The 22115-nt window shown below is 46.3% G+C and overlaps 3 protein-coding genes across 12 annotated transcripts in view; 2 read left to right on the top strand and 1 right to left on the bottom strand.

Annotated features, from left to right (window-relative positions):
- LOC140422190 (uncharacterized) overlaps positions 1-22115 on the top strand; it is an 81495-nt gene that overhangs the window by 17191 nt on the left and 42189 nt on the right. The window lies entirely within an intron of this gene.
- Positions 947-10676, bottom strand: LOC140422171 (uncharacterized). 6 transcript variants are annotated; one of them, XM_072507173.1, is made up of 3 exons: positions 10472-10676; positions 9909-10081; positions 947-6968 (listed from the first exon to the last, which is right to left on the bottom strand). In XM_072507173.1, the coding sequence occupies exon 3, from the start codon at positions 6610-6612 to the stop codon at positions 5518-5520; it is 1095 nt and encodes a 364-aa protein (XP_072363274.1). In that variant the 5' UTR covers positions 6613-6968; positions 9909-10081; positions 10472-10676; the 3' UTR covers positions 947-5517. The 6 variants fall into 6 exon arrangements, with proteins under 6 accessions (XP_072363274.1, XP_072363273.1, XP_072363275.1 ...); XM_072507172.1 differs by having other exon boundaries at positions 9909-10148; XM_072507174.1 differs by lacking the exon at positions 9909-10081.
- LOC140422177 (uncharacterized) lies at positions 7349-20286 on the top strand. Of its 5 annotated transcripts, none has more exons than XM_072507188.1 (3): positions 11006-11106; positions 13381-13459; positions 18392-20286. In XM_072507188.1, the coding sequence occupies exon 3, from the start codon at positions 18566-18568 to the stop codon at positions 19574-19576; it is 1011 nt and encodes a 336-aa protein (XP_072363289.1). In that variant the 5' UTR covers positions 11006-11106; positions 13381-13459; positions 18392-18565; the 3' UTR covers positions 19577-20286. The 5 variants fall into 5 exon arrangements, with proteins under 5 accessions (XP_072363290.1, XP_072363286.1, XP_072363289.1 ...); XM_072507186.1 differs by having other exon boundaries at positions 13381-13435; XM_072507189.1 differs by lacking the exons at positions 11006-11106; positions 13381-13459 and adding an exon at positions 7349-7415.

Consider the following 22115-nt stretch of genomic DNA (forward strand, 5'->3'; position numbering starts at 1 on the left):
TGGATCTGTAAAGATTTAATCACCTGCTAATGCTCGTATTCCAAGCATTGTCTGGCATCTTTGAATCGGTCTATACATATGTTTCTGGAACATACCTCTTCATTCACCTGAGGAAGGAGCAGCGCTCCGAAAGCTAGTGACATCGAAACAAACCTGTTGGACTTTAACCTGGTGTTGTAAGACTTCTTATTGTGCTCATCCCAGTCCAACGCCGGCATCTCTACATCATTTCTATGAGGGGTAATTGGGTTATGGGGATACGGTGGAAGAGAGGGCTTAAGTGGGTCGGTGCAGACTCAATGGGCCGAATGGCCTCCTTCTGCACTGTATGTTCTATGATTCTATGACACACATGTTAGGCTAACTGGCCTATGGTTTCCGGCTTTCTCCTCCCTTCTTTCCTGAACAAAAGTGTTACATTCTCTATTTTCCAATCCACTGGGACCCTTCCAGAATCTGAGGAATTTTGGGAGATTATAACCAATGCATCTACTCTCTGTGCCTCCACTACTTTTAAAACCCGAGGATACAAGTCATCTGGCCCTGGGGACTTGTCAGCCTTTGGGTCCAATAGTTTCCTTGGAACTTTTCTCAGTGATTGTTCGATGTTCATCCTTCTCTATCATCTCTTGATTTTCAATTACCTTTCTGAATTTTTTTAAGGCTTCTACCATGAAGATAGACACAAAATACCCGTTTAAAGCCTCCTCCATTTTGTTGTTTTCCACTATCAATTCCCCAGACTCACTCTCCAGAGGACAAATGCCAGCTTTAGTTACTCTTTTCCTCTTCAAATTGTTCCAATCGGGATGGGAGGAGTGTGAGTAGTATCTCGCCCCACAACTCCGCAGGTTGTACCATTCACCTAAAGCTTCAATTTACTCACCAAAATGGCCAACGGTTCAACTTCTCTCCCAATCTCCCCAAAAAAGGTCTTTATCAAGGCTTCTTTCAATAAACTACTGTTTATTATATAACAAAGTACTTTTAACAAGTTGCAAGCATTGATAAACGCACGGTTGTAATTGGGAAGTAAAACTATCAATGTCTTCCTGAAGAATTCCTCGAGTACACGCATAGACAAACAAACAACAAACAGATAGAGTCTCGCTTCAGAGGCTGTTACAAAACAAAGGATAAAGTTTGCAGGGTCTCCAGGTTGTTGACCTGGAGTTTCCCGTGTAAAGCTGGTCCAGGTGGATAAATCTGGGATTTATCACCAACTGGTCCCAGCTTTGCAGGTTTAAATGCAGACCAGTCACACTGAGAGTTCTCTGACTGCAGGGTGAGAGCCACACACAATTTTAGACAAGGCAGAGAGAGAGAGCCAGCAAACATAGCCTTCCTTCCTCAGCTTGTTCCCCAATGAGACTGCCTTCACAACTAGCAGGTTGACGACTGGTCTTTTTTTCCTCTCTCATGTGATTTCCAGCGAGAGTCCTTTCCAGCCCCCCCCCCCCCCCCGCCCATCAATTAAAGCGATTGAAGTTCAAAACCTTCATCCAGATCTTTACAGAATAATACAGTGCAGAAGAGGCTCTTCAGCCCATCAGAGTCTGCACCGAAGCATGAAAGACACCTGACCTGCCTCCCCAATCCCATTTGCCAGCACCTGGTCCTTCAATGTTAGAACATGCCAAGTATTCATCCAGATACTTTTTAAAGGCTGTGAGGCAACCCGCCTCTCCTACCCTCCCTGGCAGTGCATTCCAAACTGTCAGCACCCTCTGGGTAAAAATGTTATTCCTCAAATCCCCCTAAGCCTCTTGCTCCTCACCTTGAACTTCTGTCCCCTCGTAGCTGACCTTTGAACTAAAGGGAACAGCTGCTGTCCACCCTGGATCCACCCTGTCCATGCCACTCATAATTTTGTCCACCTTGATCAGGTCATAGAATCCCTACAGTGCAGAAGGAGGCCATTCAGTTCATCGAGTCTGCACCGGCCCTCTGAAAGAGCACCTTATCTCGGCCCAATTCCCCACCTCGAGGCAATTTAGCATGGCCAATCCATCTAACCTGCACATCTTCGGACTGTGGGAGGAAACTGGAGCACACGAGGGAAACCCACGCAGACACAGGGAGAACGTGCAAACTCCACACAGTCGAACCCAGGTCTCTGGCGCTGTGTGGCAACAGTGCTAACCACTGTGCAATCATGCTGCCCTTCAGTCTTTTCTGCTCCAACGAAAACAACCCAAGCCTATCCAACCTCTGTTCACAACTTAAAATGTTCCATCCCAGGCAACATCCTGGTGAATCACCTCTGCACCCCTCCAGTACATAAGAACTAGGAGTAGGCCATCTGGCCCCTCGAGCCTGCTCCACCATTCAATGAGATCATGGCTGATCTTTTGTGGACTCAGCTCCACTTTCCGGTACAACCACATTCTTCCTATAATGTGGTGACCAGAATTGTACACAGTACTCCAACTGTGGTCTCACCAAACCTCTACACGACTCCAACATGACCTCCCTGCTTTTGTAATCTATGCCCCAATTAATAAAAGCGAGTGTCCCATATGCCTCTTTTCACCACCCTATTAACCTGCCCTTCTGCCTTCAGAAATCTATGGACAGCACGCCAATGTCCCCTTGTTCCTTGGAACTTCCCACTGTCAGGCCATTCAGTGAATACTTCCCAGTCAAATTTCAACTTCCAAAGTGTATCACCTCACACTTCAGGGTTCAATTCCATCTCCTTTTTTCTGCCCACTTGACCATCCCGTCTGTATCTTCCTGCAACCCAAGACACTCCACCTCACTGTTAACCACCCGGCCAATCGTTGTGTCATCTGTAAACCTACTGATCGTACCCCCCACATCGTCATCTATGTTGTTTATATAAATGATGAACAATAGGGGACCCGGCTCAGATCCCTGTGGGACACCACTGGATACTGGCTTCCAGTCACTAAAGCAGCCATCTGTCATCACCCTTGGTCTCCTACAGCCAAGTCAATTTTGAATCCACCGTATCAAGTTACCCTGTATCCCATGTGCATTTGTCTTTGTAATATGTTTCCCATGTGGGACCTTGTCAAAGGCTTTGCAGAAATCCATATAAAATGAAATGAAAATCGCTTATTGTCACAAGTAGGCTTCAATGAAGTTACTGTGAAAAGCCCCTAGTCGCCACATTTCGGCGCCTGTTCGGGGAGGCTGTTACGGGAATTGAACCGTGCTGCTGGCCTGCCTTGGTCTGCTTTCAAACCCAGCGATTTAGCCCTGTGCTAAACAGCCCCTAACCACCATCAACTGCACTACCCTCATCTACACACTTGGTCACATGCTCAAAAAATTCAATCAAATTTGTTAGGCATTACCTCCCTCTGACAAAGTCATGCTGACGAATCCTGATCAATCCTTGCCTCTCCAAGTGGAAATAGATTCTCTCATTCAGAATTTTCGCCAACAGTTTCTCTACCACTGATGTGAGACTCACTGCTCTGTAGTTCCCTGGCTTATCTCTACAACCTTTCTTAAATAGTGGGACCATATTAGCTATTCTCCAGTCCTCTGTGGCCAGAGAGCAGTTAAAAATTTGGGGCAGAGTCCGTGCAATCTCCTCCCTTCCCTCCCACAGCATCCTGGGACATACATCATCTGCATATGGAGATTTGTCCACTTTTAAGCCTGCCAACACCTCCAATACCTTGTCATTCCCTATTTGCTCAAGAACCTCACAGTCTCTCTCCCCGAGTTCCATATCTACCTCCTCATTCTCTTGGGTGAAGACAGATGTGAAGAATTTGTTCAACATCCTGCCAATGTCCTCTGGCTCCACCCACAGACTCCCCCTCATCCCGAATGGGCCCGACTCTTTCCCCGGTTATTGATATACTTAGAGAATATCTTGGGATTTTCCCTACTTTTACCAGCCAGAACTTTCTCATGTCCTTTCTTTGCTCTCCTAATTGCTTTCTTAAACTCCACCCTGCACTTTCTATACTCCACTAATGCCTTTGTTGATTGCTCCCTTTGTACTTGCTAAAAGACTCTCTTTTCCTTCTCATCTTATCCTGAATGTCTCTGGCCATCCATGGTTCTCTGTGCTTGTTATTCCTTCCTATTACCCTCGAGGGAACATGTTGGGCCTATACCCTCCCCATTTCCTTTTTGAATGACCCCAGTGCTCTTCTGTAGATTTTCCCACAAGTAACTCTTGTACTTCCATGGTCTTATTTTACTAAAATCCGCTCTCTCCCAATACACAACCTTTTTTTGCAACTTGTCCATTTTATTTTGTACCATGTTGTGGTCGCCATCACTAAAATGCTCCCCCACCAACACATCAACCACCTGCCGGCTTCATTCCCCAGAATTAGGTCCAGCTCTGCACCATCCCTTGTTGGACCCTCTACATATTGAGCTAAAATGTTCTCCTGCATACATTTTCAGAACTCTACTCCATCTGCTTGTTGAGTGGATTGGAAATTCTGAATTCTCTCTCAGTGTACCTGAACAGGAGCCGGAATGTGGCGACTGGGGGATTTTCACAGTAACGTCATTGCAGTGTTAATGTAAGCCTACTTGTGACATTAATAAAGATTATTAACTAAACTCTTAACATGATGACTATTGATGACTATTCCAATTAATGTTGGGAAAGTTGAAATCACCTTAGATAATTACCCTATTATTATTATTACACACCTCCATGATTTGCGCACATATTTGCTCCTCAATTTCCCGCTATCTGGGGGTCTACAATAAACACCCAGCAATGTGACTGTCCTTTTCCTCAAGTACTATGGACGAGGCTGTTTGTTGGCAGTTCCAAGCTGAAGTTCTGACCTTAACTCCCAACTGTATAAATCATGCCACATCTGATTCTATCTATTTATATATTCAAGCTAGTTTACCCTCAGACTCTACTTCCTTCCTACCTCTTTATTATATTTTTGTTCATTTTTTGCTGCTTCTTAAAATCGGTCCCACCTTTGACCGAACACAAACCTTTTCAAATTTGTGCAGCACTTTCAGTTTAATCCTTTACTTCCTTCTTTAATAATAATCTCTATTAGTGTCACAAGTAGGCTTATATTAACACTGCAATGAAGTTACTGTGAAAAGCCCCTAGTCGCCACATTCCGGCGCCTGTTCAGGTCACGGAGGGAGAATTCAGAATGTCCAATTCACCTAACAAGCACATCTTTCGGGACTTGTGGGAGGAAACCGGAGCACCCGGAGGAAACCCACGCAGACACGGGGAGAGTGTGCACCCATTGATGATGCATCCTTCCCAAAGAGACAAATGTATTTATATTAGATCTGCCTGTAGTGGTAGGAAAAACATTATTTACTTTGCATGATAAAATAAATGTCCTTCCATCAGCTTTTGTGGATTATTTCAGTGGAAATGTGCTCTCCCAGGCTCAATGATCATCAGCCTGGAAGCAAAGTCATGGCCAATCCAGCAGAAAGAAACCCTCCCACTGCACCAAGTGTCAGAATCAACACGGTTCAGTCCTGGGTGTGATTAACAGCAGCAATAACAGCAGAATCCAACCCCTGTCATCACTTGTGAACTCGCTGGTGTCTCAGCAGGTCTGATGACTGACTGAATCCTTTCCCACACACTGAGCAGGTGAAGGGCCTCTCTCCAGTGTGAACTCGCTCATGTACTCGCAGTGTGGATAACTGAGTAAATCCCTTCCCACAGTCAGAGCAGGTGAACAGCCTCTCCCCAGTGTGAACTCTCTGGTGTGTCTGCAGGCTGGATAACCAAGTGAATTCCTTCCCACACTGAGAGCAGGTGAATAGCTTCTCCCCAGTGTGAACTCGCTGGTGTCTCTGCAGGCTGGATAACCGAGAGAATTTCTGCCCACAGCCAGAGCAGGTGAATGGCCTCTCCCCAGTGTGTACTTGCTGGTGTGTCTGCAGGATGGATAACTGAGTGAATCCCCGCCCACCCACAGAGCAGGTGAACAGCCTCTCCCCAGTGTGAACTCGCTGATGTTTCCGCAGGGCGGATGAATCATTGAATCGTTTCCCACATTGAGAGCAACTAAATGGCTTTTCCCCAGTGTGAATTCGCTGGTGTGTTTGCAGGTGGGATAGTCGAGAGAATTCCTTTCCACAGTCAGAGCAGGTGAATGGCCTCTCCCCGGTGTGAAGTCGGTGGTGTGTCTGCAGATTGAATAAGTCAGTGAATCCCTTCCCACACTGAGAGCAGGTGAATGGCCTCTCACCAGTGTGAACTCGCTGATGTCTCCGCATGCTGGATAAGTGAGTGAATCTCTTCCCACACTGAGAGCAGGTGAATGGCCTCTCCCCAGTGTGAACTCGCTGGTGTGACTTCAGGCTGGATAACCGAGTGAATCTTTTCCCACACTCAGAGCAGGTGAATGGCGTCACCCCAGTGTGAACTCGATGGTGTGAGTTCAGGCTGGATAACTGAGTGAATCTCTTCCCAAACTGAGAACAGGTAAAAGGTTTCTCCCCAGTGTTACCCCGCTGATGTCTCTGCAGGTTGGATAACTGAATGAATCCCTTTCCACACTGAGAGCAGGTGAACGGCCTCTCCTCACTGTGAATGCGTCTATGAGCTTCGAGCTTTGATGGGGCCCTGAATCCCTTCCCACAGTCCCCACATTTCCACGGTTTCTCCATGTTTTGGGTCTCCTCGTGTCTCTCCAGGTCGGACAATCAGTTGAAACAGAACACGTGTACGGTCTCTCCCCGCTGTGAATGGTGTGATGTTTTTTCAGGCTGTGTAACTGGTTAAAGCTCTTTCCACAGTCAGTGCTCTGGAATACTCTCACTCGGGTGTGTGTGTCTCGGTGCTTTTCCAGTCACACTGATGGTTAAAATCTTTTGAAGCTGACAAATCAGGGAAGCATTTCTCTTTCCAGATTCAAAGGCCGATGATATTCAGGACCTAATGAACCGAGTGACTCGGTCAGATCTTGATGTGATGTTTGGTTTGAGATTTCTTTCTGTAAATCCTCACTGTTGAATATTCTGGACTAGGAGTTAACAAAAGACATCACTGTCAGTGCAGGATAGAAATTCAAAACAGACAATTCTAGTTTCTCTGGAACATTCTTTCCTCTCTCATCCCCCACAAGCTGTAACTCTCCATCCCACACTCTCCCTCCATTCTCACTCTGCTGTATCTAATATTCACCCTCCCAATTCTCCTGAAGGTGCTGATTCAGGCTGATTGACAGATCCCTGCTCACTGCTTCCTGTCAGATCTCCGGTGGCTGTATGTTGGAGAAGGTCACACACTAGGCGGCACCGCCAGGGTGGTTGGTTTTTTTCGTCCTTTTTTTGCCCAATTCCCGGGGAATTTATGTGAACAAACTTGGGTCAAGCTGAAGGTCCAGTGAACACGTGGACAAAATCATGCTGAAAATTTAAAAAAGTCTGATGGGAAGGAAGTTACGAGAGGAAACCCTTCGACGGATTTGGTGGGTCCGTGTGGCTCACCAGGAGGGAGGTTGGTGGAGTTGACTCCAGTGGGTGCAGCCGTTCCTATCACGAGGGATATGCTGGTGGGGGCACTGGCCTCGGAGTTTGAGAAGCAGGTTGGGAAGTACTTTGAGAAACAAGGGCAAGCTCTGCTAGCATCTCTAATGGAAAGGATCCTTTTACTTGCGGGATCGGAGGAGGGTAACACATCTGGAATCTATGGGCGGATCCTTTCAGAAGAAGTAAGCTCAGTGGATGGAGTGAAAGTGAAGTGGGAGGAGGATGTGGGGCCTGTAGGAGATGATGGGGTGTGGAGTGAAGTCCTTGGCAGGGTGAACTCCACGTCCTTGTGTGCGAGACTGGGCTTGGTCCAGCTCAAGGTAGTGTTTAGGGGACACATAACCAAGGAGAGGATGAGCAGTTTTTCCCCGGATGTGGACAATAGGTGTGAGCGGTGTTCCAGAGGTCCGGCCGGCCAACCACACACACATGTCCTGGTCCTGTCCCAAACTAGTGAGCTTTCAGGTCTCCTTCTTTAGTACCATGTCGGCGATTATCAATATCGAACTGGAGCCCTGCCCTTTGGTTGCCATATTTGGGGTGTCGGACTCGCTGGGGCTGCAGACGGGAGAGCGGAGGCCGATGTTCTTGCCTTCCCCTCGTTGATCACCCAGAGGTGAGTCCTGCTCGGTGGAGGTCTCCAACCCCACCAAGTGCCCCAGCATGGTGTGGGGATCTAATGGAATTTTTATACTGAAAAGGTTAAATACACCGTGAGGGGATCAGTCCAGAGTTTTACTCAAGGTAGTGGCCTTCTATTACTTACTTCAAGGAGCTGGTCACTATCAGTTGCTGTGGTGGGGGGTGGGGGGAGGGGAGATTGGGAGGTGGGGGGGATTGGGAGGTGGGGGGGGGTGGAGTTGTCTTGTGTCGGATTGTGTTTTGTTTCTTTTTTTCTTGGTAGATGTTTTGGGGTTTTATAAAAATTTGTATGTTCTATAAGAATTTGTAAAACTGAAAAACTTTATTTTTAAAGCAAAGATGATGAATAATTTCTAACTGAAATTGGATGGGCAATGCAGGGTCGCAGAATGTGACCCACTCGACACTGACAGAATTGCTCAACAGAGTGGGCATCGACTTGAAACGTCCAATGGACTCCTTGTCTTCTGTTATAAATCTGACTGGAAATATATAACGTAGCTACAGGACTATATTACAAAACCAGAATAATCAATGTACTTTATTCCAGAACAATCAATAATATATCTAATCTGTGTAATAAAACAACACCAGACATCTCTCTGTCCTCATAGAATCAGAGTTTTACAGCAGAACAAGAAGCCCTCCAGCCCATCATTTCAGCATCAGCTATCTAGTACCTATCTATTCTCATCCCATTTCCCACCACTTGGTCCACAGCCTTGTATGCTTTGGCCGATCAAATGCTCCCTGCTCTTATATTCTATATCTCAGCCAATAGAAGCATGAATCCCATAACCCGATGGATTGAATGGCCTAATTCTGCTCCTATGACCTATACTCTTATATCCCCTCGTGACCACCTTATCTACCTGTCTTCAGGGACCTATGGACATGCATACCAAGGTCCCTCTGGTCCTCTGTACTTCCTAGGGTCCAACCATTCATTGTATATTCTCTTGCCTTGTTAATCCTCCCAAAATTCATGACCTCACACTTTTCAGAGTTAAATTCCATTTGCCACTGTTCTGTCCATCTAACCAGTCCATCCACATCATCCTGTAATCTAAGGCTTTCCTCCTCACTATTTCCCACACCACCAATTTCTGTGTCATCTGCAAACGTACTTACTTCCTACATTCACACCCGATCATTAATGTACACCACAAACAACAAGGGACCCAGTACTGATCCTATCGGAATATCACTGGACACAGACTTCCAGTGACAAAGACAATCTTCGACCATCACCCTCTGCCTCCTGCCAGAAAGCCAATTTTGGATTCAATTTGACAAATTGCCCTGTATCCCCAGGGCTTTTATCTTCCTGACTAGTCTTCCGTGTCAGACTTTATCAAAAGGCTCACAGAAGTCCACTTAAACTGCATTAACTGTACAGCCTTCATCACCTAGTCACCTCCTCAAAAAATTCAGATTAAATTTGAAAGACCCGATCTCCCCCTGACAAAACCATATTGACTATCCTTGATCAATTCTGCCCCAGAGTTTTTTTCCAGTAGTTAACGACCACTGATGTCAGACCAAAATCCAAATCGAAACAAAATCCTACCAACTCTCCTGGCCTGAGACAATTCACACCTCTTTAACCTGTGATTCTCCCTCTCCCCAGTTGTTCCGTCTGGACCTGCAGACTTAATTACCTGCAAAAACTTGTATTCAAAGCATCGTATTGCAGCTTTGACTTTGTCTATATATATGTTTCTGGAACCCACCACTTCGTTCACCTGAGGAAGGAGCAGTGCTCCGAAAGCTAGTGATTTGAAACAAACCTGTTGGACTTTAACCTGGTATTGTAAGACTTCTTACTGTGCTCACCCCAGTCCAACGCCAGCATCTCCACACACTGAAGTTAGACTCACTGGTCTGTAATTTCCTGGTATTTTCTTACTTCTCTTGAGTAATGGTACTACATTATCTGTCCTCCTGTCCTCTAGCTCCGCTCCTGTGACCAGAGAAGATTTGAAATTGTCAGATCCTCTTCAATCTCCTCCCTTGCCTCCCACGGAGGCCTGGGGATTTAAATAAGTCAACAATTGAAGGTCAGGGGTGACACGGTGACAATGGATCGCATTGCTGCCTCACAGCGCTGAGGTCCCAGGTTCGATCCTGGCCTCAGGTCACTATACGTGTGGGGTTTGCACATTCTCCCCATGTCTGCGTGGGTCTCACCCCCACAGCCCAAAGATATGCAGGGTAAGTGAATTGGCCATGCCAAATTGCCCCTTAATTGGAATAAAGAAATAATTGGAAAGTTTAATTTTTTTTTCAAAAAAGCAATTGAAGGTCAGAATTTGAAAAGAAATGGAAAGGGGGAGAAAAGAAAGTGTTTTACCCCCAGATGTTGGAGACAGGAGGAAGTTTCAGTCTGTGTGAAGATCGATATTCACTCAGACAGAGGAGCAGCAGCTTTGCTGGGCAGACCAGTGGAGGAAGCTCCGTGCAGCCATTGACACAAAGACACTGATCTGCTGCAGGCCCAGCGTATTTCCGGTCCTCCCCAGGTTTCCATTGTTCCTGTAGCCAATAGGGGGTGGATTCGGGCCTCACGTGGGAGTGGGCGGGGCTTTCACCGCCGGACGCACTGAGCTCATTTCCAATCTGCAGCATTTTGTTTGTCCCAAACTGACTGCGAACGTCCCTCCATTCCTGTGACGTCACAATGCAATCCTGTACGAATCACTCTGAACAGAAATCACACTGAAGCTCATAATGTCACTTCCGTCCTTTAGACGTCACAGTGGATCACTTGTCCAATAGGAATAACTGTGAGGCTCAAAATGTCACTTCCGGATTGTGACGTCACGGGGAGCCTGGCCGCAATCAGCCAATAGGAATCACTCTGCTCCATAGACTGGGGACCGGAACAGGAAGAAGCACACGGGAAGTTAAAACAAGCATTGACTTCTGCCCCCGGCCTCGGTCCACCAGACCAGAGAAAGCCGACCTACATACATTGCAGGAACGAAGGTGAGTTCCATGCCGCAGTAGTGACCGAAGTCCACGGGGACAGGCGAAGACCAGTGGCATATTACTCAACAAGACGGGCTTGTCTCGCTGCGTGGCAGTTCTGGACTGCGCAGCATGGGCGGTCAGGGTCAGCGAACCTACAGTAATGAACGGAGATATCATCTTACACACCAGGCATACCATTGTAGAAATGTTGAACAACAGTAAGCTCAGATCAGTCTCAAACCTACAACAGACCCACTGGGAAACAGTCTTAATTCCTAATGATGTGGAGATGCCGGTGTTGGACTGGGGTGGGCACAGTAAGAAGTCTTACAACCCCTGGTTAAAGTCCAACTAGCTTTCGGAGCTCAGCTCCTTCCTCAGGTGAAAGTTCACCTTCAGCTGAGGAAAATTCAGCTCCACCTGAGGAAGGAGCTGTGCTCCGAAAGCTGGTGATTTGAAACAAATCTGTTGGACTTTAACCTGATGTTGTAAGACTACTTACTTAATTCCTAATGATAGATCAGTGGTCATCATAAAGGACACCGGGGAAAACCCTGCAGAAGGAATCATATACACAGGAGAGTCCTATGTATACTCTGAGATAGTTGAGGAGGTAAGTGGTATGATAGTAGAAGAAGACCCTCTAGAAACCCCAGAACTTACCTGGATGCAGATGGAATGAGAAAATATGTCAATGGTCCCCACGAACCGGATGGGCATTAGTAGATGACAAATTAAGAAAAGTCCTCTCGGGAAGGCTGGAAGAAGCACTGTCAGCAGAGGTGGCTGAATTGATGGCTTTCACTCAGGCCCTGATCATGGCCAAGGGGAAGACGGTGAACATATACACAGATAATAGGTATGCCTTCAGGGTCGTGCACAACTATATGATGGCATGGGAAAGGAGAGGCTTTGTCACTTCTGGAGGAGATAGGATAAAACAACAATAACGTATAGAAGCCTTATTGGAAGCCACAAAGTTACCGTGACAGGTAGCAGTGATAAACATTAAGGCCCACCAGAAGGCAGAGACACCCCAACAAAAAAGTAATGAAGCAACAGACAAGGCGGCCCAAATTGCCCTGGAACACGACATTCCCGTCATAAGTGCCCAGGTAGAAGATGTCAGTGTTGAATAATTACACAAAGACATACCAAGGGAAGAAAAGGAGGAATGGGATAAAAAAAAGGGGGGGAAGCCAGATAAGAAAGGGATCTTGAGGAAGAATGGAAGGGTAATTGCCCCTGCCTGCCTCAGGCAGACCCTCCTTGAATTACACCATAGTATGGACCAGGCAGGAAGAGAGGCCATGATACACTTATCGGAAAGGAATGGTGGTGGCCAGGAATGGGGAGAGGTATAGCTAAGCACTGTCAGAGATGCATCCCATGTGCGCAGTACAACCTGGGGCGCCCCGTAAAGATCTGGGTGGCACATCAGCCGAGACCAAAGGGACCCTGGGAGAATCTCCAAATTGACTTTACCGGATCACAACCTCCGAGCCAGGGAGAACGATACTGCCTAGTAATAATTGACCAATTTACCAGATGGGTGGAGGCATTCCAAACCCGCACAGCCACAACCGTGGCACGAATATTAGACAAGGATGTGATTCCTCGCTGGGGGATACCCTTGCAACTAGATTTGGACCAAGGAACACACTTTACTGGAACAGTAATGAAGAAAACATGTGAGTCGATGGGGATCGAACAAAAATTCCACATCCCTGACCATCCCCAAAGCTCAGGAATGGTAGAGCAGATGAATAGGACCCTAAAAACTGCCCTGGCAAAGGCTCTAGGGGAGAATCGGCAGCAATGGGTAGATGTGCTGCTCATTGTCCTAATGAAGTTAAAAGCGAGCTCAAACCGAACAACTGGATTATCATCCTATGAGGTGACGACGGGATGAGCTATGCAACTGTGCAGGGGATAATAACGGGGAGAAGAAATAGTCCGATAAGGGACAGGACGTGTAGCTACATATTAGAGCTCAGTAATCAGTTAAAGGAAATGCGGCAGCCAGTGTGGACTGGGCAGGAGACAAAGGAGAAAAATCTGGACTTATTTTGGACCGCATTCCCTGATGTCCCTACAGCAGAGACGAAGGTGATGGTAAAGGTGCTACCTGGAAAGCCTGGGTTCGCCCCCGATGGACAGGACCGTATCAAGTCCTGATCAGTGGGGATACCTGTGTATGTGCGAACATAAAGGGTATGGGACGATGGAAACATTGGGCACAATTAAAAGTATACCGAGAGTAAAAATATGTATTTATGTTCAAATCAGGTAACTCCACACAACCAAAATTCCGAAGAACTGCAGAAGACCCATGATGTTTGCTGTAAGAATGATAATATGTTTGATGGTAATAACCGGGAGTCGACTCCCAACGCAGAATTAACGGGACTTGCATGTAAATACCTACTTGTACATGTCATGTTTATATGCGAAAGGCATAGATGTCTCTAGCTGTTGGGTGTGTGCCCATGTGCCAATCCATGCAAAAGGGGGAATACCCCTGAGATCAGTGCCCTTTAATATAACGGAGGTGGCAGCGTGAATAATTAAGCAGAACGAGACGCGGGGGAAATCGATGGACGATATCGCGGGGATAGATATATACGCCATACATCTAGAACAATGGAAGAAGGCAGGGTACCATCTCAGGGGTGTTCACCGGGTTTTACCAACCCCGGTATAATTTCACCCAAGCTCCACCATGGTTCGCAATCACTGATATGAGGTGGACTAATGAGGTGTTATGTCTGCAAAGAACCCCAACGGGATGGCCCGGGGTGATTAGCGTGGGACACAGCACATGCCGATGGACATATGACATCTCCAAGGGATATGCATAGCTGAAAGAGTTGCCCAATAACACATACCCAGGGGCAAGAGAGTGGATCTGGGTAGTGACAATGGGAACTAATCCGATGCGATCCACAGCATATAACGGTACATTATAATGTCCACTTTATTTGTGGACACAAAGCTCACCCATGGCTCCCAGTAAGTGGACAGGATCCTGCTACTTAGGATATGTTGTTCCCTATGTACACCACATACGGACCCTGAGAGAGAACCCAGGCCTTACAAAAAGATAACCGAGACAAACCCCCCCCCCCCACCACCACCACCACCACCATAGGAGTGGCCTTTGCCATAAAAGAACTACGAACGGTCGCTAAAATTCTGGAAGAAGTGGCAAACGATACTACCGAGGCACTGATCGAGATAAGCACCGAAATGGTAGCAATAAGGACAGTGACACTGCAAAACCGAATGGCCCTAAATTACCTCCTGCTTAGTGAGGGTGGAACTTGTACCAGAATTGGCTCCGAAAGTTGTACCTATATTCCTGACAGCTCGGAGAACATCACTAACCTTGCGGATCATATCCACCAGGAGGTTAAAAAGTTACATGAATCACCGGGGAATGGATGGTTAGATTGGTTACCGGGAGGATCCTGGTGATCATACCTGACACATGGGCGAGTCATAATCCTTGTAATATGTTGTTTAATTATTGGATGTTTTAATACTTGCTGTAAAGTCATGGTGGCTCAGATGATGCCTGTTGCTAGCGCAGTGACAGACGATGAGACTGGAACATTGAACCCTTTGATATGTGCACCTGGCAACAACAAAGATGACAGAAATATCGAGCAATGTGCGGAGGACTCCATGTGAAGGGTAGTTGATGAGCTACAGGTAAGGTGTAGATACGGAACATCTGTGAAGCCGCATGCCCCAAAGGCCGTATAATACACACCCTGTCACCTTCGAAAGTATGAACACTGAATTCTGCTGAACACAAACTTTGATGAAAACAAGTGTCCCCTGACCAGGTGCATCCTGTGTATGTAACTGACCCATTGCTCCACAACCACAGGAGCGAGTGACCAAACTCAAAATAGCAACCAAAAGAGGAAGAGGCCCTCTTTGTGCATCACTACCTGAGACACCATGACCAATATGTAATCACAAATGTAAAGAGCTGATTGGAACAATGTAACCTGTTGTTGAAAACTCACCACTATTCTTAGAAGTCCCCCTATACCAAAAAGGGCCGACATTCTAAATAGTGAACAGGGATTTGGTGGGTGCTATTCAGGTCAAACTATATTTTCAAGTTATCCCCCGGTATAACCCATACCTTCACTGAAGATTTCATTTACTTACCACTTAGTAGTATCGATCCTGGGTCCCGCATTGTAAAGTAAGTAAAGTAGACTTTGGAATAACCACTATTTCAGATTAAAACTTTTAAGTTATTTTATGATTATATATTTTTTCTTTTAAAAGATGCAATCACTGTCTTTACAGAAAAGTAAAAAGATCTTGCTTCTGGATCCTTCTGGTTGGTTGAAGGGACCTTCAGGCCCAACTTGACAATCAATCTTTTCAAAATCTGGTCTTCTTTAGATGTATTCGCTGGTTAGCTCGGTTGAACAAAGAACAAAGAACAAAGAAATGTACAGCACAGGAACAGGCCCTTCGGCCCTCCAAGCCCGTGCCGACCATGCTGCCCGACTAAACTACAATCTTCTACACTTCCTGGGTCCATATCCTTCTATTCCCATCCTATTCATATAATTGTCAAGATGCCCCTTAAATGTCCCTATCGTCCCTGCTTCCACTACCTCCTCCGGTAGCGAGTTCCAGGCACCCACTACCCTCTGCGTAAAAAACTTGCCTCGTACATCTACTCTAAACCTTGCCCCTCTCACCTTAAACCTATGCCCCCTAGTAATTGACCCCTCTACCCTGGGGAAAAGCCTCTGACTATCCACTCTGTCTATGCCCCTCATAATTTTGTATACCTCTATCAGGTCTCCCCTCAACCTCCTGCGTTCCAGTGAGAACAAACCGAGTTTATTCAACCGCTCCTCATAGCTAATGCCCTCCATACCAGGCAACATTCTGGTAAATCTCTTCTGCACCCTCTCTAAAGCCTCCACATCCTTCTGGTAGTGTGGCGACCAGAATTGAACACTATACTCCAAGTGTGGCCTAACTAAGGTTCTATACAGCTGCAACATGACTTGCCAATTCTTATACTCAATGCCCCGGCCAATGAAGGCAAGCATGCCGTATGCCTTCTTGACTACCTTCTCCACCTGTGTTGCCCCTTTCAATGACCTGTGGACCTGTACTCCTAGATCTCTTTGACTTTCAATACTCTTGAGGGTTCTACCATTCACTGTATATTCCCTACCTGCATTAGACCTTCCAAAATGCATTACCTCACATTTGTCCGAATTAAACTCCATCTGCCATCTCTCCGCCCAAGTCTCCAGACAATCTAAATCCTGCTGTATCCTCCGACAGTCCTCATCGCTAACCGCAATTCCACCAACCTTTGTGTCGTCTGCAAACTTACTAATCAGACCAGTTACATTTTCCTCCAAATCATTTATATATACTACAAAGAGCAACGGTCCCAGCACTGATCCCTGTGGAACACCACTGGTCACAGCCCTCCAATTAGAAAAGCATCCCTCCATTGGTTGCTATGTCCTATCTTTCCCACGTACCGAGCTGTGAGAGCTGACTCTGCTGGCTGTCTCTGAGCTGACTCTGCCTCCTCTTTAAATTCTAGTCTTCCTTAGATGTATTAGCTGTTTTAGCTCGGCTACCTTGCTTGCTTCTCTTGTCCCTTCTCTCTCTCTCTCTCTCTCTCTCCCTCCCTCTGGTTCTTGTAGTTCCTGCTCTGGTCTCTGGGTTTATATATTTTTCAAACAGTTATTAAGTTTTTATGTCTTTATTGTAAAGTAACTTTTATTTCACTTGGATTGTAAAAGGTACCTTTAATCTGAATTTTTCTAACACACGACTAAGTATTCATTTTGGGCATGGCCTCAGCCCTCAGATCTGATTACATCGTCTTTTGTGATGTTCAAAGTTCCTTTGTGATGTTCAAAGTTCCTTTGTGATGTTCAAAGTTCCTTTGTGATATTCAAAATGCTTTGATTTCAAGAGGGGTGTGAATCTTGGTCCCTGTCATTTCTATAGTTTTATTTTCCAATTGTGTCCCCATAATTTTCACTTTGATTTTAGCTTTAAATTATGTTTCTCGTAGACTGATAGTCTCCAATTTTCTTTAATTTACCTGATATTAGCAACATTTCACACGGTATTGTCACCAAATTCAACTGAATCTCATCCTTTCCTTTCCAGCTGCTTACTAAGATAATTAATTTCAATGAAGGTGTGAAACATTGCTTTTAGCTGTATGCTAAAAATCCACTTGGTTATAACTTGAAAGGTTTACATTTATCACCTAACTCAAGTGAAACCCTCATCCATGCTTTTCCAGATGCTTACAAAAATCCTGTCTGTTTGCTAAGTCTGTTTGGAAGAAGGAATCTGCATTTTATAATCCTGCTCTTTGCAGCTGCTATTAACCATTCGTGGGGTCTTTCCCTGCATCCTCTCATGTTTCTTAAATCAGGTATTGTCAGACTTCCATGTTTCAAATGACACATCTTTCCACATTATCAATTACAAACCTAATGTGTAAGGACCTGATTGGAGAAATGTGATCTGAATGTGTAAATAGGGGAATCGATTGGCTACATGTAAATGAGTACACAAACTAATTCCGCTTTTTGAAACTGTATATTAAACCAGCGTAAGCCCTGGCTCGAACGGGAAGATGTTTCCACGGGTTCTGGGACTCTTCTCCCAGAGCTCTGTAACAATACATTGCTTCTCTTGCTCACCAGAAAGGTCTATTCGTGAATATTTTCACCCAACAGATTTCCAGTCATAACGTCGTCGTGGCACAGAAGGACAACTCGAGTTGATGTCGACCAATTCTGTCAGTCTGGAGTGGGTCCCATTCTGTAACCCTGCAGCATCCATCCAATTTCAGTTAGAAATTATTGATCAGCTCTGCTTGAGGACCCTCACTGGCAGCAAGTTCAAGATCGTGATCAATCACAGCCCCCTGTATCTTAACCATCTGAAACAATCCTGTACATTAAACACAATTTTAGTCCAGTTACATATTTCCGTTAGGCTGGCAGCCTGCTCAAATATTTTCAGATGTCTGTGTCCTGGACAGGAAGCAGTGAGCATGGATCTGTCAATCAGCCTGAATCAGCACCTTCAGGAGAATTGGGAGGGTGAATATTAGACACAGCAGAGTGAGAATGGAGGGAGAGTGTGTGGGACGGAGATTTACACCTTTTGGGGAATGAGAGGGGAAAGAATATTCCAGAGAAACTAGAATTGTCTGTTCTGAATTTCTAGCATGTACTGACAGTGATGACATTTGTAAATTCCTTTACAGGATATTAGAAGAGGAAGAATTCCAGACAGCAATCTCAAACCAAACCTCACGTCTCCATCTGACTGAGTCACTCAATTCACCGGGACTTGAATATCATCGGCCTTTGAATCGAGAAGGATAAAGGTTTATCTTCTTTCTGCTTCAGAAGGTTTTAAACATAAGTGTGGCTGGACCATGGAGAAACGGTGGCAATGTGGGGACTGCGGGAAGGGATTCAGATTCCCATCTGTACTGGAAACTCATCGGCGCAGTCACACTGGAGAGAGGCCTTTCACCTGCTCCACATGTGGGAAGGGATTTGCGCTGTTATCCAACCTGCACACACACCAGTCAGTCCACGTCAGGGAGAAGCCATTCACCTGCCCCATGTGTGGGAAGGGATTTGCTCTGTTATCCAACCTACACAGGCACCAGCCAGTCCACGACACGGAGAGGCTATTCACCTGCTCCACGTGCGGAAAGGGGTTCAGTTATTCATCCCAACTGCTGACACACCAACAAATTCACACTGAGGAGAGACCGTTTAGCTGCTCTCACTGCACAAAGAGGTTTCGAACCTCAGCCTATTTGCTGACGCACCAGCGAATTCACACTGGGGAGAGGCCATTCACCTGCTCTGATTGTGGGACAGGATTCACTCGGTTATCCAACCTGCAGGCACATCAGCGAGTTCACACTGGGGAGAGGCCATTCACCTGCTCTCAGTGTGGGACAGCATTCACTCAGTTATCCCACCTACAGGTACACCAGCGAATTCACACTGGGGAGAAGCCGTTCACCTGCAGTGTGTGTGGAAAGGAATTCATTCAGTTACACAACCTGCAGGCACACCAGCGAGTTCACACTGGGGAGAGGCCATTCACCTGCTCTCAGTGTGGGATAGGATTCACTCAGTTATCCCACCTACAGGCACACCAACAAATTCACACCGGGGAGAGGCCGTTCCCCTGTACTGTGTGTGGAAAGGAATTCACTAAGTTACCCAATCTGCAGGCACACCAGCGAGTTCACACTGGGAAGAGGCCATTCACCTGCTCGGTCTGTGGGAAGGGATTCGCTCAGTTAGCCACGTTGCAGGCACACCAGTGTCTTCATACCGGGGAGAGGCCATTCAGCTGCACCGTGTGTGAGAAAGGATTCACTCGGTCAACATACCTGGTGAGGCACCAGCAAGTTCATGAGTGATGACAGGGGTTGGATTCTGCTGTAAGCACAACTGCGCCTATACTTCCTCAGGCAACTAAGGAAATTCGGCACTTCCACATTGACTCTTACCAACTTTTAACAGATGGACTATAGAAAGCATCTTATCTGATTGCATCACAGCCTGGCCTGGCAACTGCTCGGTCCAAGACTGCAAGAAACTTCAGAGAGTCGTGAACACCGCCCAGTCCATCTCACAAACCCGCCTCCCATCCATTGACTGTCAACACCTCCCGCTGCCTTGGGAATCCTTTTAAATTTCTGTCTCGACGTGTATATACAAGTTTTGTAAATGTTATGTTTTTTGCATTTGTGACTCGGGCTGGTATGGATGGGTTCTTCCCTGAGGACAGATGTGAGAGGTACAGGAGGGGGCCTGTCAATCATGTTCACATGTTTTGGGTGTGCCCGAAGTTGGGGGATTCTGGCCATTGATTTCCAAGGTGGGGCTTTCTGGTGTTTCGGATCTGCCAGAGCTGCTGGAGGGGAAGTGGGTCTTCACCACTATGATTGCCTGGCGGCGAATCTCACTGGGTTGGAGGTCGGTCGCCCCACCGAAGGTATCGGCATGGATGGGGGATTTGGCGGAATTTCTGTAGTTGGAGAAGGGTTCTCCGAGGGTGAAGAGGGTTCTGCGTAAGACGGAGGGTCTTTCTGTCTCTATTTAAGGATCTGTTTGTCGCCCGGTGGGGGAGGGGAGGGGAGGGGGGGGGGTCAGTTGGGAAAGGGATGTTGGGGTAGTTTAGGAAGAAAAAGGGGGAAAATGAGAAACTGTTTGATAGCCAACGGTATTTGGTTGTTGTTTGTATAATTGATTGTATTTGGTATAAAATACATATATTAAAAACACAAACTATAAGTCTAATGATCTTCTCCATTGTTGGTGAAAAAACCCATCTGGTTTACTAATGCCCTTTCGGGAAGGAAATCTGCCTCCTTACCTGGTCTGGACTACATGTGACTCCAGATCCACAACAATGTGGTTGACTCTGAAATGGCCCAGCCACAAAGCTGTAAGAATCTGCAAGGATGTTTATTCCATAGAATGGAATTCTACAGTACAGAAGGGGACCAATCGGCCCATCGAGTCTGCACCAACCGTACCCAGAACAGCTACCTCAGTCTATTCCTCTGCCATATCCCCATAACCTCACTCAACCTGTATATCTTTGGACTATGGGAGGACTCCAGAGCGATGGAGGAAACCCATGCAAACACGGGGAGAATGTGCAAACTCCACACAGACAGTCACCCAAGGCTGGAATTGAATCCGGGTTCCTGCACTGCGAGGCAGGAGTGTTATTAAGAATGAAACCGGACTATTTGCATGTCAAACATCAAAAGCAGCAATCAACAGACAGAGCTAAACAATCCAACAACCAATGGATCAGATCTGAGCTCTGCAGTCCTGCAAGTAACTTTGAGCCACACAAATGGCAGGCAATGACCACTTCCCTCATGAGAATCTAACCACCCCATTTACCCCACTATCAACATCAACATTACCATTGACCAGAAACTGAACTGGACTAGCCATATAAATACTGTGGCTACAAGAGTGGGTCAGAGGCTGGGAATCCTGTTGTGAGTCACTCACCTCCTAACTCCTGAAAGCCTATCCATTATCCAGAGGTCAGGAGTGTGATGGATCACTCTCCAGTTACCTGGATGAGTGCATCTCCAAAATTAGAGAATCACACACACTTCATGTGTCAAAAATAAAATCTCATCTCTCTCTCTGGCTCCTTTGCCAATTACATTGGAGGGACTCACTTTCTGATAAAAGAGTCTGCCAGGGATGGCACAGTGGTGCAGTGGTTAGCACCACTGCCTCGTGGCGCTGAGGCCCCGGGTTCAATCCCAGCCCCAGGTCACTGACCGTGTGGAGTTTGCACATTCTCCCCGTGTCTGCGTGGGTCTCACCCCCACAACCCAAAGATGTGCAGGATTGATGGATTGGCTCTGCTAAATTGCCCCTTAATTGGATAAAACATAATTCGCTACTCTAAATTTATTTTTAAAAAGAGCCTGTCAACCCCTCTCACCCACTTTCCCGCAAGTGCATCAATCTAATCATGAAAAGTCCGAAAAATCAACATTTTTATAATAAATATTAATTAATGAAACAAACAAGATGATAAAGACAGAATGACTTGAGGATCAAAGACAACCAAAGTAAAAGGATGTTCACAATGTTCAGGATCCAAATTGTTTCTCTTTGTACCCTGTTCCCATGACTCCTTGCTTTGTACATGAGAACTGAACCCTGTGGGTCACGATACCATAACCCCCCCCACATCGTCCCAAACCTCATGCCCTGATTGGTAGAGCCCCATTTCCAGTCTATCCTCCAGCACCTTCCTGTCTCTGTTGGTGAGGTGCCCATGGTAATGTGATAGGAGGATGTATTCGATCAATGATCAATAGGGAGTGTGTGGGGAACAGTGATTTATAGTTTGAGAGGGAAAAGTATGTTCTCTGATGACTAGAATTGTCAGTTCTGGATTTCTACCCTTTACTT

The sequence above is a fragment of the Scyliorhinus torazame genome, chromosome 5 (assembly GCF_047496885.1).
Source record: "Scyliorhinus torazame isolate Kashiwa2021f chromosome 5, sScyTor2.1, whole genome shotgun sequence".
Classification (NCBI taxonomy): domain Eukaryota; kingdom Metazoa; phylum Chordata; class Chondrichthyes; order Carcharhiniformes; family Scyliorhinidae; genus Scyliorhinus; species Scyliorhinus torazame.

Bases quoted from the DNA above. Each gene is read 5' to 3' on its own strand.
- LOC140422171 (XM_072507174.1), bottom strand. From the start codon at position 6,612: ATGGAGAAACCGTGGAAATGTGGGGACTGTGGGAAGGGATTCAGGGCC.
- LOC140422177 (XM_072507189.1), top strand. From the start codon at position 18,566: ATGGAGAAACGGTGGCAATGTGGGGACTGCGGGAAGGGATTCAGATTC.